This window comes from Mandrillus leucophaeus, unplaced genomic scaffold, assembly GCF_000951045.1.
Source record: "Mandrillus leucophaeus isolate KB7577 unplaced genomic scaffold, Mleu.le_1.0 Scaffold224, whole genome shotgun sequence".
Lineage (NCBI taxonomy): Eukaryota > Metazoa > Chordata > Mammalia > Primates > Cercopithecidae > Mandrillus > Mandrillus leucophaeus.
The window spans coordinates 1,936,865-1,949,561 of NW_012102299.1; the positions used below are offsets into that span (position 1 = coordinate 1,936,865).

At 42.2% G+C, this 12,697-nt stretch overlaps 1 protein-coding gene across 3 annotated transcripts in view; it reads left to right on the forward strand.

Annotated features, from left to right (window-relative positions):
• Positions 1–12,697, forward strand: part of FGF12 (fibroblast growth factor 12) — a 633,659-nt gene that overhangs the window by 364,410 nt on the left and 256,552 nt on the right. Inside the window, exon 1 of one of the 3 annotated variants that reach the window (XM_011981341.1) lies at positions 7–1,426. The exons of the other annotated variants lie outside the window; for them this stretch is intronic. Within the exon in view, the coding sequence (XP_011836731.1) occupies positions 1,228–1,426 (199 nt within the window). The 5' untranslated portion in view covers positions 7–1,227. Of the gene's footprint in view, positions 1–6; positions 1,427–12,697 lie in introns of those variants that run through there. 3 annotated transcript variants of the gene reach the window in all.

Sequence of the window (12,697 nt, forward strand, 5' to 3'; positions counted from 1 at the left end):
CGGCGATGACCTGATCCCGAGCCCGCCAGGGCGCCCCTTCCTTCCCTCCCTTCCCTCGCTCCCTCTGAGCCTGTGCGGAGACCGGCTCGGTGCGGCGGCCCCGGGTGGACCATGGCGGGGAGCTCCAGTTAAAGGCGTGTGGGCGCCGAGCTGGAGAGGACACCTTCGGCATCGCTGCCTTTTGAGGGGGCTTATTTAAACTACTGAGTCATTCCAGATTTAGGATTCCCTAAATAATCACCAACTGTGCCCGTCTCGTGCCGGAAAGCAAGCGGAAAGAGAAAGAGCGCCCACTCTTGGGACCCCGCAGATCGCCTCTCGCTGGTTTCTCCCCGAGGGGTGCTTGGCCCTCGAGGATATTCCCTCCCTCCCTGCTGCCCTCCCCCCTCGCTCGCCTCCCGCTCTCTTTGCAGTGCTGCTGGCCAGGAGTCGCTCTCACCGCAGCTGGAAACAGCTGCCCCCGCCCCGCGCCCCTACCCAGACTCCGCGTAACCGCTCCCACTTCGCGCCTCTGGGAATTCCAGAACTCGGGCGGCCGGCCCCTGGAAAGCCGCAGCCGGCGCGATGCATTCTGTAGACCTCACCCTGCCGGGACGGACCTCCTAATCTTCAGAACCGCGGGCCGCAGGGAGTTAAATTGCTGCCTTCCTCTCCTCTCGTGCGGTTGGTGGCTTGTTTTCTAAAGGAACGTTTTATTCACTTTTTAGTATTTTCTACCCGGGGCGCGCTACCCGCCTGGGTCCAGACTCTGCTTTGTAAACGGGTTTTCTATGTATGTATGTGTAGGTATACTTTGGACACCTTACAACGCTTGCGCCTCTCCAACAGAGGCACGGCTTGTTATTTTGGACATCGTTCTTCCCCTTCCACTTGGTACCCCGAACGCGGTGTGACTAAACTCCCCACTGCCCCTTGGACGCCGATCGCCTTGGGGTGCAAGTTTGGGGTGCAAACGTCTACTTCGCAAGAGGGCCTGGGACCGCCCCGCCCCCGCCGCCAGAGGTTGGGGAAGTTTACATCTGGATTTTCACACATTTTGTCGCCACTGCCCAGACTTTGACTAACCTTGTGAGCGCCGGGTTTTCGGTACTGCAGCCTCCTCAAATTTTAGCACTGCCTCCCCGCGACTGCCCTGTCCCTGGCCGCCGAGGTCCTGCCCTCACCCCGGCAGAGCGCGAGCCGGAGGGCGCAGTAGAGCCTGGGGCCTGGGGCCCTCGCTGAGCAGCTATGGCTGCGGCGATAGCCAGCTCCTTGATCCGACAGAAGCGGCAGGCGAGGGAGTCCAACAGCGACCGAGTGTCGGCCTCCAAGCGCCGCTCCAGCCCCAGCAAAGACGGGCGCTCCCTGTGCGAGAGGCACGTCCTCGGGGTGTTCAGCAAAGTGCGCTTCTGCAGCGGCCGCAAGAGGCCCGTGAGGCGGAGACCAGGTCAGTAGAAGCCCGGAGAGTGGGCTCCCCAGAGGCGGACACCCTCTCTCCCCTTCCTCAAAGCACCTCGGGACGCCCGTGGAAGGGAACCAGGATTCCTCTTTTACCTTCTGACCCCTCTTCTCTCATTTCCAGACTTCTCTCTTTCAACCACTCTGTCAATTAATAGCTTCTTGCCCCATATTCAGCAAAAACACTTTCTACTTTGATCAATCCAGGGTTTGACTAGAAGAATTACATGTATAGATGCACTTATTCTAAAAGAGCCTGTAGAGTCCTTGAGGGGAGTGAGTGACCACCTCATTCATTCATTTATTCATTCATTGGTTCACTCTCTCTCCGGCTCTCCCATCCATCCATCCATGCATCCATCCATCCATGCATCCATCCATCCATGCATCCATCCATCTGTACAGTACAGTACTTACGCTGCCCACTGAGGACCTAAGGATTAATACAGCTCTTCCCTTATCTCTCATAATCCATGATAGACACCTAGTAGACACCAGATGAACTTAAATTTATTATTTTTCCAACTCTTCCTCCAGCAACACTTGGCATTGCATATTTCAGACGCCCTTGTCAATTTCTCACCTCTTCATTTTTCCCTCATGCCCTTTCACTTCCTTTACACAGTCTTCATTTTCCTGTTATTTTCTTCCAACCCCTCTCATGGTTTCCAAGGACTCTGCTCATTAACGTTTCTGTGCTATTACCATACTTAGCACACTCACACTTCTGGGACATTGAGGGAACAAGACAGTATACACAGTTTGGCTTCAAGGAGTGTAAAGAAAACTTCAGCTTGATCAGAGATTTTCATGGCATGGGCTTTTCTGCAGCCCTGACCACAGATGATTGTTTTGGCTATGTCTCTACTTGCAAAGGGAAATTGGACACCCCAAGTTTGGACATGATGATTCCCAGCTCAAGCCAGGCCAGTGTTCCCAGCTTGAGAGAATGAAAGCAGAATTGCGGAGAGATCTGTGCTTCCATCAGGCTGTTGGTTTTCTGGTTGTGGCTGCAGAACCATTTGCATTCTGCAGATACTCTACCCCTGTTGTGGACAACTGAAAGGCAGCACTGTCTAGAAAGGAAGCCTGCTCTGTACTCAGTTGGCTAGTTTGTCTCTTTGCAACTCTGATTGTGGTGTGCTGTTGGTTTCTAGCAATGAGGCACATGGATGGGTCCATTGGATGAAGGACCACACTTGGGAAGTCTGGACAAGTGGGGCTCAGAATTAGCTCAGAAATTTGGAATTAAGCCTTGTGAAGAAGCGACCCTGTTTCATTTTCCATTGGGTTTTCATGACATTGTCCACTCCATACTAGGCTCATTTTCTTATTTTGTGATGAAGATAAAGTAGTAAATCTCAGGAGTATACAAAAATAGTTATGATCCCAAGACAGGAGCTACTAGTCTGTATTATTTTATGTCCAATTAGTATAGCATGTTCATTTTATAAAGTGAAGATTTATGCAATAGTTTGAATTACCCCTACAAAGGAATTCACCTAGTGGAAAATAAAATAACCTGTTCTGTTGTGGAGGGATAATTTGGAGGCCTTCTTTTCTTAAGGCTTATGTGGTCTACAGAGAACTTCAAGGTTCTGAACTCAGTGTGACTTTTATATCTCAATCTCTGAAGTACGTGCTTGTGCTCTCGTTGGGATAATTATATGATGTCTTTGAGTTGATCCTAGTCAGCCTCTTCTAAAAAACAAGATAGTAAGAATGATAGGTGGATATATGTGAACGGATAAGATAAACTGATCCTGATCTCTGGAGTTGACTTGGAGATGATCAATGGGTTACTTCTGCATGGCTTTATTTTCATGGCTTCATTTTGCATGGGAAGGAAGGACCATATTTACTGCTTCCTGTGGGCTCTTCCTTAGCATTTCATTAGAAAACAGAGATTTGAGGCAATTTCTGAATTTATGGTTTTCTTCAGTGTTCATTTAATTTGCCTCCCTTTTTCTTCTATATAGTGTTCATCTTATCAGAGAGGATCCTGACTGGTGACTTCCTATAGCTAAAGTGTCACAATAACAATCTGGCAGAGAGATGGCAGGTCCTATTAAGACATTCTCAGTGCAAGGGCAACCTGCGTGTATTTGTATACCATTTCAGTTTGTTCTGAAGCTTAGCTTAGAAGAATGGGCGTGTGGTGTGTGGAAAAGCTTTTTGGGAAAATGATAGTGTGCTATTATCTTTACTAACAAAGCCAAATAATTAATCTGTTGATTTGCTGTCAGCAGCCATGATTCACATAGCATGGAATAAGTCTATTTATAGAGAGATAGCACCCTCCACATATCAGTTCCAGAGAGGAATCTTTAGCTGGATTGGGAGGAAGATGCTAAACACCAAAAAGAAAACTATTTGAATCTGTTTTATAATCACTTTGATGTTGTATTCACTTAATGTTTGACTTATTCTTGAAACCACTAGCCTTCCTAAGCCATATCATCGTGAACTAACAAAGTAACTCACAAATGGTAAAGTGGCGAACTGGAAGAATTTATCCTGATGAAGAATTTCCACTCTGAATTTCTGTCACTGAGACACATATTCCATTGACCAGACTTTCTAGGGGAGTGAGACTTAGGAAGTGAATCTAAGGCAAGAGTTTGATGGGAAAGGCCACGGTTGTATTTCTAATTTCAGGGCTGACACACTGAGTATCTTTGCTTCTCTTTTTTCTTAGCTAACCAAGTTCTGATATATGTAGTGTTGAATTTTTATAAATCCAGTGGCGATCCTGAAATTACCATGGCAAAGGGTTCAGATTTAAGGTGACAGTAACGCAGAATGAAAATGGAAATGACTAGGTACGGCCTCACATCACACAGTTTCAGGGCCAGGGTGCACAGTGGATCCTTTTTGTGCAGCAAAATCTCTGTCTTTATAGATGAGAAATCCTGGAGCCATTGCAAGTTTCTAATTTATCTAGGGTTGCACAACTAGGTTTTGTCAAAATTGAGACTAGAACTAGATTCAGTTGACTTTCTTTCCTACCTTCTTTGCAACACAGCAGAAAGTAATGTCAACTAGTGTGAAGAACTGGATGTCTTCTGTCACAGTTTTAACCATTGGTATTATTGTTATCATTGTGATCATTATTTTATAATTAGAACAGATATAGGGTAGAGTAGAAGAGGTAACTTGTAGAAGAAGGCATAGGCTAAGGAGGCCATTGGACTTCAGCAATGACCACCCTATAGCATTATTGAAGACCTATAGGCAACATAGGGTTAATAAGCCCCTTAGACACTGTGTGGGCTGTAGATCTTTGAAAATGAAATGTTGGAGACCCTGAACTGGAAAGTTGGATGAGGCCACTGAACTGTGAAAAAGCCTTTAGAACATTTCTATTTTGTGTACTTTCTAATGAGAAAAGAGTGTTCTTATAGTCATTATTTGAGTCATTATTTATGTGTGAAAAGGCTGTATTAGTCAGGCACACTAGAATATTTTCCTAAATGTTGATACCACTTAATTTGCTGTATCTAGACTATTAGCACATCCATATGAATTATATGCTTATTCATGTCCAACCTTTTGCTTTATTTTGAATAGAAACACTAGTACAAATGATTGATTACAAAATGATGTATGTTTTGACTCATAAGTTATTACAGACAAAGGGTAAAACTCACAATCAAGGAGGGAAAGGTGTTTGCAGAATCTGAATGTCTGAGTGGCCACGAACCTTGGAGGTCATCAATATTACTCTTTCAGTTTTCAAATGAGACCCTCTCTGGAAAGAGCAAAGCAATTGATTAAGCCTAAATCTAGGTATTTTAAGTGATGTGGGTGTTTTTATTATATTTCTATATAGCTTAGTTTCTTACCTCAAACCAGAACATTAAAAGAATAATCAATCAGGAAAAATCTGTCTTAAAACCTAAACATCTTCAGAATTTTTTTATAATTTAAAGATTCGATTTCATACACTGATCCCTTTAAAAAGTGATGGGGTAGAATTACCCTACATGGTAAAATAAATCAAAGTAGTAATTGTAATTTACCCAATTTTGTTGATTTTCATTTACCTTATCTTTCTGAGTCCCTGTTTCTGCTGTTATAAAAAATTGTGGTTATTCAAAATATTTCAGTATTATTTTAAATTGTTTTGGTAGATGCATAGTGTTTAACAGTATACTCAATCAACAGTTTTATTATAAAACATATCCTTTTGCATAGAGGAAGAAAATATCATAGGAAATAGAAACTTCAAGAAGAAAGTTGAGAGTAAAGGTCAAATGTTTAATCATGTGATTTATGGAATATGAGTTAGATTTTTATAAATTGCAATAGTTTTGGCCAATATATGGGTCAAGAAGAGATTTATATGACAGGTGATATTTTACATTTATAGGAAGTACTTTGATTACATTTTCTCTTTTACAAGTATGACTCATATCTGAACTACAAAATCAGCCTAATTAAATGATATTTGGCTTGATGTTTGTTAAAAAAATAAAACAGTGAGACCCCTAACTTTTCAGAAACCCATCTTAGGGTTTAACTGATATTTTGAATGTGCTTTTAAAATTCTTTTCTCTCTACAGCAGTGCGTTCTCATCAATAAATTATGTTTCCATTGCAAGAACATTTTAAAATAGCAGTTATTGTGATCTCTTGATTTCTTTCATCCCACAGAGATCTCATCAAGCCATAACTCGAGATTAAGTCTTTAAAGTTTTAATGAATTTGTTATTCTTGAACAGAAGGAGAAAAACAATTTATAGGAAATGAGGCAGCCTCTGCATTTGAGGAAGCAATAGGAATATTTTGGAAGATCTTTAGAAATGTAAGCTTTGTCTCATAAAATTGTATTTTAAAAGGTCCTGGGCTTACTCGTATAGAGACACATTGCTTTTATTCTTGGTGAGAGAATAAAGTTGCTCTGGAAAATTTGTAGATTTGCTTTGGAAAATGTGTTAATAGTGATTAATTTTTTCTTGTCTGTTCTTTGAATGCATGATCATCATGTATATTTGCTTTTGACATATAGAATTATTATAGATTTTATGATGGTTCCGCAAAACAGCCTTGTTAGACATAGGAGAAACACTTGATATGCTACATTTTGGATTTTATCTTCTGGCTTACCCATGGAATTACAGAACTTTTCTTATTTTCTAAAGAAAGGTACACCACATCTAAAGGGCTCTGATTCCAAGACTACCTCCTAAGCATCTGTGAGTTGGGAGAAGCTTAGATGCAAAATGCCTATAAATTAATCATCTATAATAATAAATTTTAATAATAATAACTTGACTTCAGGATTTATAGAATTTCTTTATAATTTTTGCTTCTTTTACTTTTCATAGCAGTCTGCTGAGATAGCCCCATCTTAGAAAAAAGAAAACTAAGCCTCAAGTGGCGATGAGACTTGTTCAGATTCATGGAATCAGAAGATGACTAAGTGTCACATGGCCCTCAGTCCCACACTGCAGATAATCTGCCTTTATCTCCCACCACACTGAGGGCTAGGAAGCCCTGAATCTGAAATAACCTAATGTGACTTGAAGCTGGGAAACTATTGTTGGGGTGAATCTGATGAAAAGTTCAAGAAATGTGGAACATGATTACATGGTTTGTTTTGCTGTGTGTATGGTCTAGAGCCCCTAGGGTGGAGGAGAGAAGTGGAAAGCTGATGGAGATCTTCAGGGCAGGACTGAAGAAGCAGTCCCATGGCTATGTTGTTATGTGCTGAGCGGCTTAGGCTCCTGGCTCAGATGTTCCTATCTGAATGCCAGGAGCCTTGAAGATATCAAGGGTTGCCACAGGGGATACCTAATGACCCTCTGGGAGACGTGGGCCCAGAGGGCCAGACTCTCTTAACCATAAACATAAACAATTGCTTCAGATGTTTTGGAGAGTGAAGAGGTTACCACCAAGTTAAAGAGAGCCCTGTAAGATTTAATCTTTTTGTTTGTTTGTTTAACTTAAGTGATAGCATAGCAGAATGATTAGGTACCTGGACTTTGGAGTGGGATGTGAATTCAAATTATGGTCTTATTATTTGTAAGAACATTAGGCAAGTTTCTTAATATCTTTGCACCTCAAAGATATCAGTTTGCTGATTTGTAAAATGAAGATATTACCTCTAACTTTTGGTCAAGAAATGCCTCTTTGAGGAAGAATCATTTAAACTGAGCTGCAAAAGATGAAATAGGCATACAGGGATGGAAGAACATTCAAGGCAGAAGAGAACAACTTGCATGAAGATTGATGTGAGAGGGAGCTCGGTGCTTTTGAAGAAATTGAAGTATAGCTGGAGCAACGAGAACAAAGGGGAGAGGGGTACAGATGATGTTGGAAAGCTTGGCAAGAACTGAAGGACCTTGAGAAGCCTAAGATGAATTTTGTATTTTAATCTAGGGTCCAAAGAAAGATCAGCAGTATAGGGTGATATCGTGCAACTTGTATTTTTAACTGGGCACTTTGGCTTTGGAGAAGAGAATGGATAGCAATGGAGCCAGAGTAGAAGCAAAGGAACAGGAAGGAGGCTAGGGCATCAGTCTGGACCAGCAGTTCTCAAAGTACAGTACAGAGGCCCTAGAAGCTTCCCGATAATCTTTTAGTGGATCCACAAGGTCAAAATGATTTTCATAAAAAATATTTCCTAATACCACCAGTTATTTGCCATTTTCACTCATTCTTTCACAAGTGTCCACTGGAATTTTCCAGAGACTGTGTGATATATCCACAATCGTCTGTAAAAGGTACTAAAAGTTTCCTCCCTTTTCAACCACGTTTCTTTGTGAGGCCAGGTTATCCTTATGTACTTCATCCACAATAAGATATCAAAAGAGATTGAATGCAGAAGCAGACTTGAGAACAATGACTTCTATTAAGCCAGACATTAAAAAGATTTACAAACAATTTATAAACTAGTTTTTTCATTAATTCCTTTTTGTTTGTTTTGGAAAATACAGATAAGTTTTATTAAATCATGCTATTTATGTTAACACTTAGTGGAACTTATTATTGTATTAATAAACAAATAATCATTTGAAAAATTTCACTGTAACTTCTAAATACAGTAAATATTCAGAGATATAAACTACATAAGCACAAAGCTCTTTGGGGGTACTCAATAATTTCTAGGAGTGTAAAGGATCCTGAAAACAGAAAGTTTGAGAACCACTGGTCTAGGTTTTAGATGATGTTGAAACGAAGTTGGCGGCCATGCATATGAAAAGAGTGGGTAGAGGTAGAATGAGCAGAACCTCATGAGAGGTAGGCTATGAGTGGAGAGTGGAAGGTGCCTGGATGATTCCTGGCTGTACTATTCCATCGTGAATTGCATGTTTGTGGAGATGGAATGGGGAAGGAGCAGGGTTGATAGAGGTCAAATAATGTAATTGCCCAACTACAAAACACTATAGAATGTGAAGGTGGGGACTGCGCCTGGTGGCTCACACCTATAATCCCAGCACTTTGGAAGGCTGAGGCAGGCGAATCACAAAGTCAGGAGTTCGTGACCAGCCTGGCCAACATGGTGAAACCCCGTCTCTACTAAAAATACAAAAATTAGCTGAGCATGGAGGTGGGCGCCTTTAATCCCAGCTACTTGGGAGACTGAGGCAGGAGAATCGTTTGAATCTGGGAGGCGGAGGTTGCATTGAGCCGAGATTGCGTCATTGCACTCCATCCTGGGCCACAGGGCGAGACTCAGTCTCAAAAAAAAAAAAAAAAGAAAAAAAGAAAAGAGTATGAAGGTGGAAGATTGGGTTTTATTTATTGTTAATAGTTTTACAATACCCATATATATAAGGCTGTTTAATTTATTCTTGAACTCTCAAGGAAACACTCAGTGGCCTTTGAATAGTCAAGTGACTTTACAAACACAGATTTTGTAAAGTTCTCTTTTTCTGCCTATTGTTAGTGATTTGATTAGTTTGTAGTATTTATAGGCCTCCCAGACCCCATGCTTCTAACCACGCTTACGTTAATGCCTCATAATTGAAACTTGGACTGACGGTTTTACATTTGAAGATTCAAACAACCATGGAGGGAAATATTTCAAGAAGAAAACCATAGTACAACCATACTATGCAAATACTATGCCATTTTATGTAAAGGACTTGAGGATCCTCAGGTTGGGTATCCGGAGGGTGGGGGTCCTGTAACCACCACTCCTCACCCTGAACACAGGGAGGGATGACTGTACTCCATACAGCCTTGTCTTCATTACTTTTTAGGAGTTAGTAGAGAGGGCCCTAAGGCCTAAGACCAAACTTGGTTCCCTAGAAGTAAAGAATGACATGGGACAAATAGGATCTGTATGTCGAATCACAAAACGTTAGCACTTAGAGCTTATATAAGCCAGTGGTTCTCAGCCCTCGCTGCAAAATGAAATCAACCGGGAGTTTTTAAAATGTACGAATGCCAGACACCTAGAAAGTCTGGTTTAGTGTGTTCAATCTGGGACCCAGGCCTCAGCCATTAGTTCTGTCTGCTTGTTTTGAACCCCCTATATGATGCTAATACGCAGCCAGGATTGAGAGTCCCCAACCTGTTCCAATTCCTTTATTTCATAACTTGTGGCCCTTAAACAAAATGAATGATTTTATTAATGTCTTTACGAACACATCCATGATGCCTAGAAATTTTATACACCAATATAATTTATAATGATGGTCTCTTCTGTCTCAGTCCATTCTGGTTGTTATGACAAAATACCATGCACAGGTGGATTAAACAACAGAAATCTATTTTTCACCGTTCGAGAGGCTGGCATTCCCAAGATCAAGGTGCCAGAAGATTTGGTGTCTGTGAGGGCCTGCTTCCCCGGTCATAGGTGGCAGTCTCTGCTGCCTTTTCAAATGGCAGAAGGGGCAAGGGAGCTCTCTGAGGTCTCTTTTGTAAGACCACTAATCCCATTCATGAGGGCAGAGCCTTCATGACCTAATCACTTCTCAAAGGCTTCCACTTCCTAATATCATCTTGGAGGTTAGGATTTCAGCATTGGGCAGGGAGAGGGGCACGTAAACATTCCGTCCAAGGCACCATTTTTCTTTCTTTTTTTTTTTGCTTATATTTGAATCTTTCGTGTGCTTAATGATGTCCCAAACCTGAGCTGCATCATCGTATGGAATGCTTGCATGCCTCGTCTTCTTGGTGAAAACTTCAGTTCCCAAGCACAGGACCTGGTCAGCACTAGATTTCTCAGCACTTAGCATACTGCCTGTGTCACTGCAGTTCTTCCGTTGCCGTTAAATCAATGAGGAAATGACATCCTGACTCATTGAGCAAGCCTCAGAGGAAGAAGGATTCTGAAGTTTGCATCTCTCCTTCCCACCTAAGGATGCTGAGATCCTGGGACTTCTCAGTTTCACAGGACTGGTTAGATTCTGAATTTGAACTCAGGTTTGTTTTTCCTAATGTAGTTTTCTTTCTACTCTGCCAGTCCTGGAAATGGACCTCAGTTTCTGTCTTTGAAAAACAAACGAGTTATATATAAGAATATATAAGAGCTAGCCTGGTGCGGTGGCTCACGCCTGTAATTCCAGCACTTTGGGAAGCTGAGGCAGGCAGATCACTTGAGGTCAGGAGTTTGAGACCAGCCTGGCCAACATGGTGAAACCCTGTCTTTACTAAAAATACAAAAGTTAGTCGGGCGGGGTGGTGCATGCCTGTAATCCCAGCTATTTGGGAGGCTGGGGCAGGAAAATCACCTACCCCGGAAGTGTAGGTTGCAGTGTGCCAAGATCGCGCCACCACACTCCAGTCTGGGTGACAAAGCGAGACTCTGCCCCCTTGCCCCCCCCAAAAAAGAAAAAAGAATATATAAGGGCTTTTTTTTTTTTTTTTGAAACGTAGTCGTGCTTTGTTGCCCGGGCTGGAGTGCGGTGGCGCCATCTAGGCTCACTGCAAGCTCTGCCTCCTGGGTTCACGCCATTCTCCTGCCTCAGCCTCCCGAGTAGCTGGGACTGCAGGCGCCGCCACCACGCCCGGCTAATTTTTTGTATTTTTAGTAGAGACAGGGTTTCATCGTGTTAGCCAGGATGATCTCGATCTCCTGACCTCGTGATCCTCCCGTCTGGGCCTTCCAAAGTGCTGGGATTACAGGCGTGAGCCACCGCACCCAGCCATAAGGGCCTCTTTAGCTTGAAAAGCCATTAACTGTGGCTCCCCTCACCCCAGGAGAAACATTTGTGACTGGGAACATGAAACACAAATCTTTTCCCTGCTTCTTACTTGAAGGACAAGACTATTTTCTTAGCATGCTGTTTTGGATGTTCCTAACAGCATCCTATGGTTTAATTACTCACAATGCACTAATAAAGAAATCTGTCTAAAATATCAGTCTTTCTCTTGACACCAATTTAGGCTTATTTTATCTCTTCAAGGATTAGGAATTACATCAGTGTGCTGCGTGCTGTGCTATAGATTTTTTTTTAAAGGGGGTTTGAAGGGAAGAGTGAAATTTGTGAAAGAAGAACTATAAACCTGGATAAGTTGCATAAGTTATAAAGATAAAATAGAGTAAAAAGTTCATAAAGTCTTTTTTTTTTTTTTTTCAATTGCACTGGTGATTTAAATGTTGCATTTTAATTTTGGGAACTCAAAAGATGACCCAGATCACCTTCACAGTGTCCTAGAATCAGATAATGCTTTAAAAATCATTAAGAAACAGGGGCAGAATTTAAATAAGTGCCCAAAGTAGGGGTCTGTATTCAAATTTCGTGGTTAGAATAGGTGTCAGGTTCTGTTTTCAGTCAAATAGCTCTAGCTGTCTACACAATATTACCGTCTACACACGATATTACATTTGAGAAAGGAAAGTCATCTAGAGTCACCCACAGAGGCCGCAACAGAAAAGGTTCTGAATAATTAATATAAAATGATGGAAAATACAGAGGATCTCAAATTCTATGGAAACCAAAGTTTCTCAGTGAGGAGCGAGTCACATACGTGTTGCTGTCCTGCTTTGTTGCTTCAAAGGATACTGCAGTGGGTTTTTGCAACTCGAGTCTAGCTAGGAGAAGAAGAGATGGCATATGAGATGATGGTTCAGAAGCTCAGAATTCTAGGAAAGGAAGTCACAATGATAGAAACCCAGACATCCTCTGTAGTCTTCTTATAGGATATTCCTCTGAGAAACTGGAGCTTTACTTTCTTTTCGGAAAAGTAGAGAGGATTCCTCATGGCCTCGTTGCCTCACCTGTCTTTCCCTGACAATCCCTGGGCCATTATCCTCTGCAGCTTTTGCTCAGGAAAGGAGTTGGCAGCATTGTGGCCAGGCCGC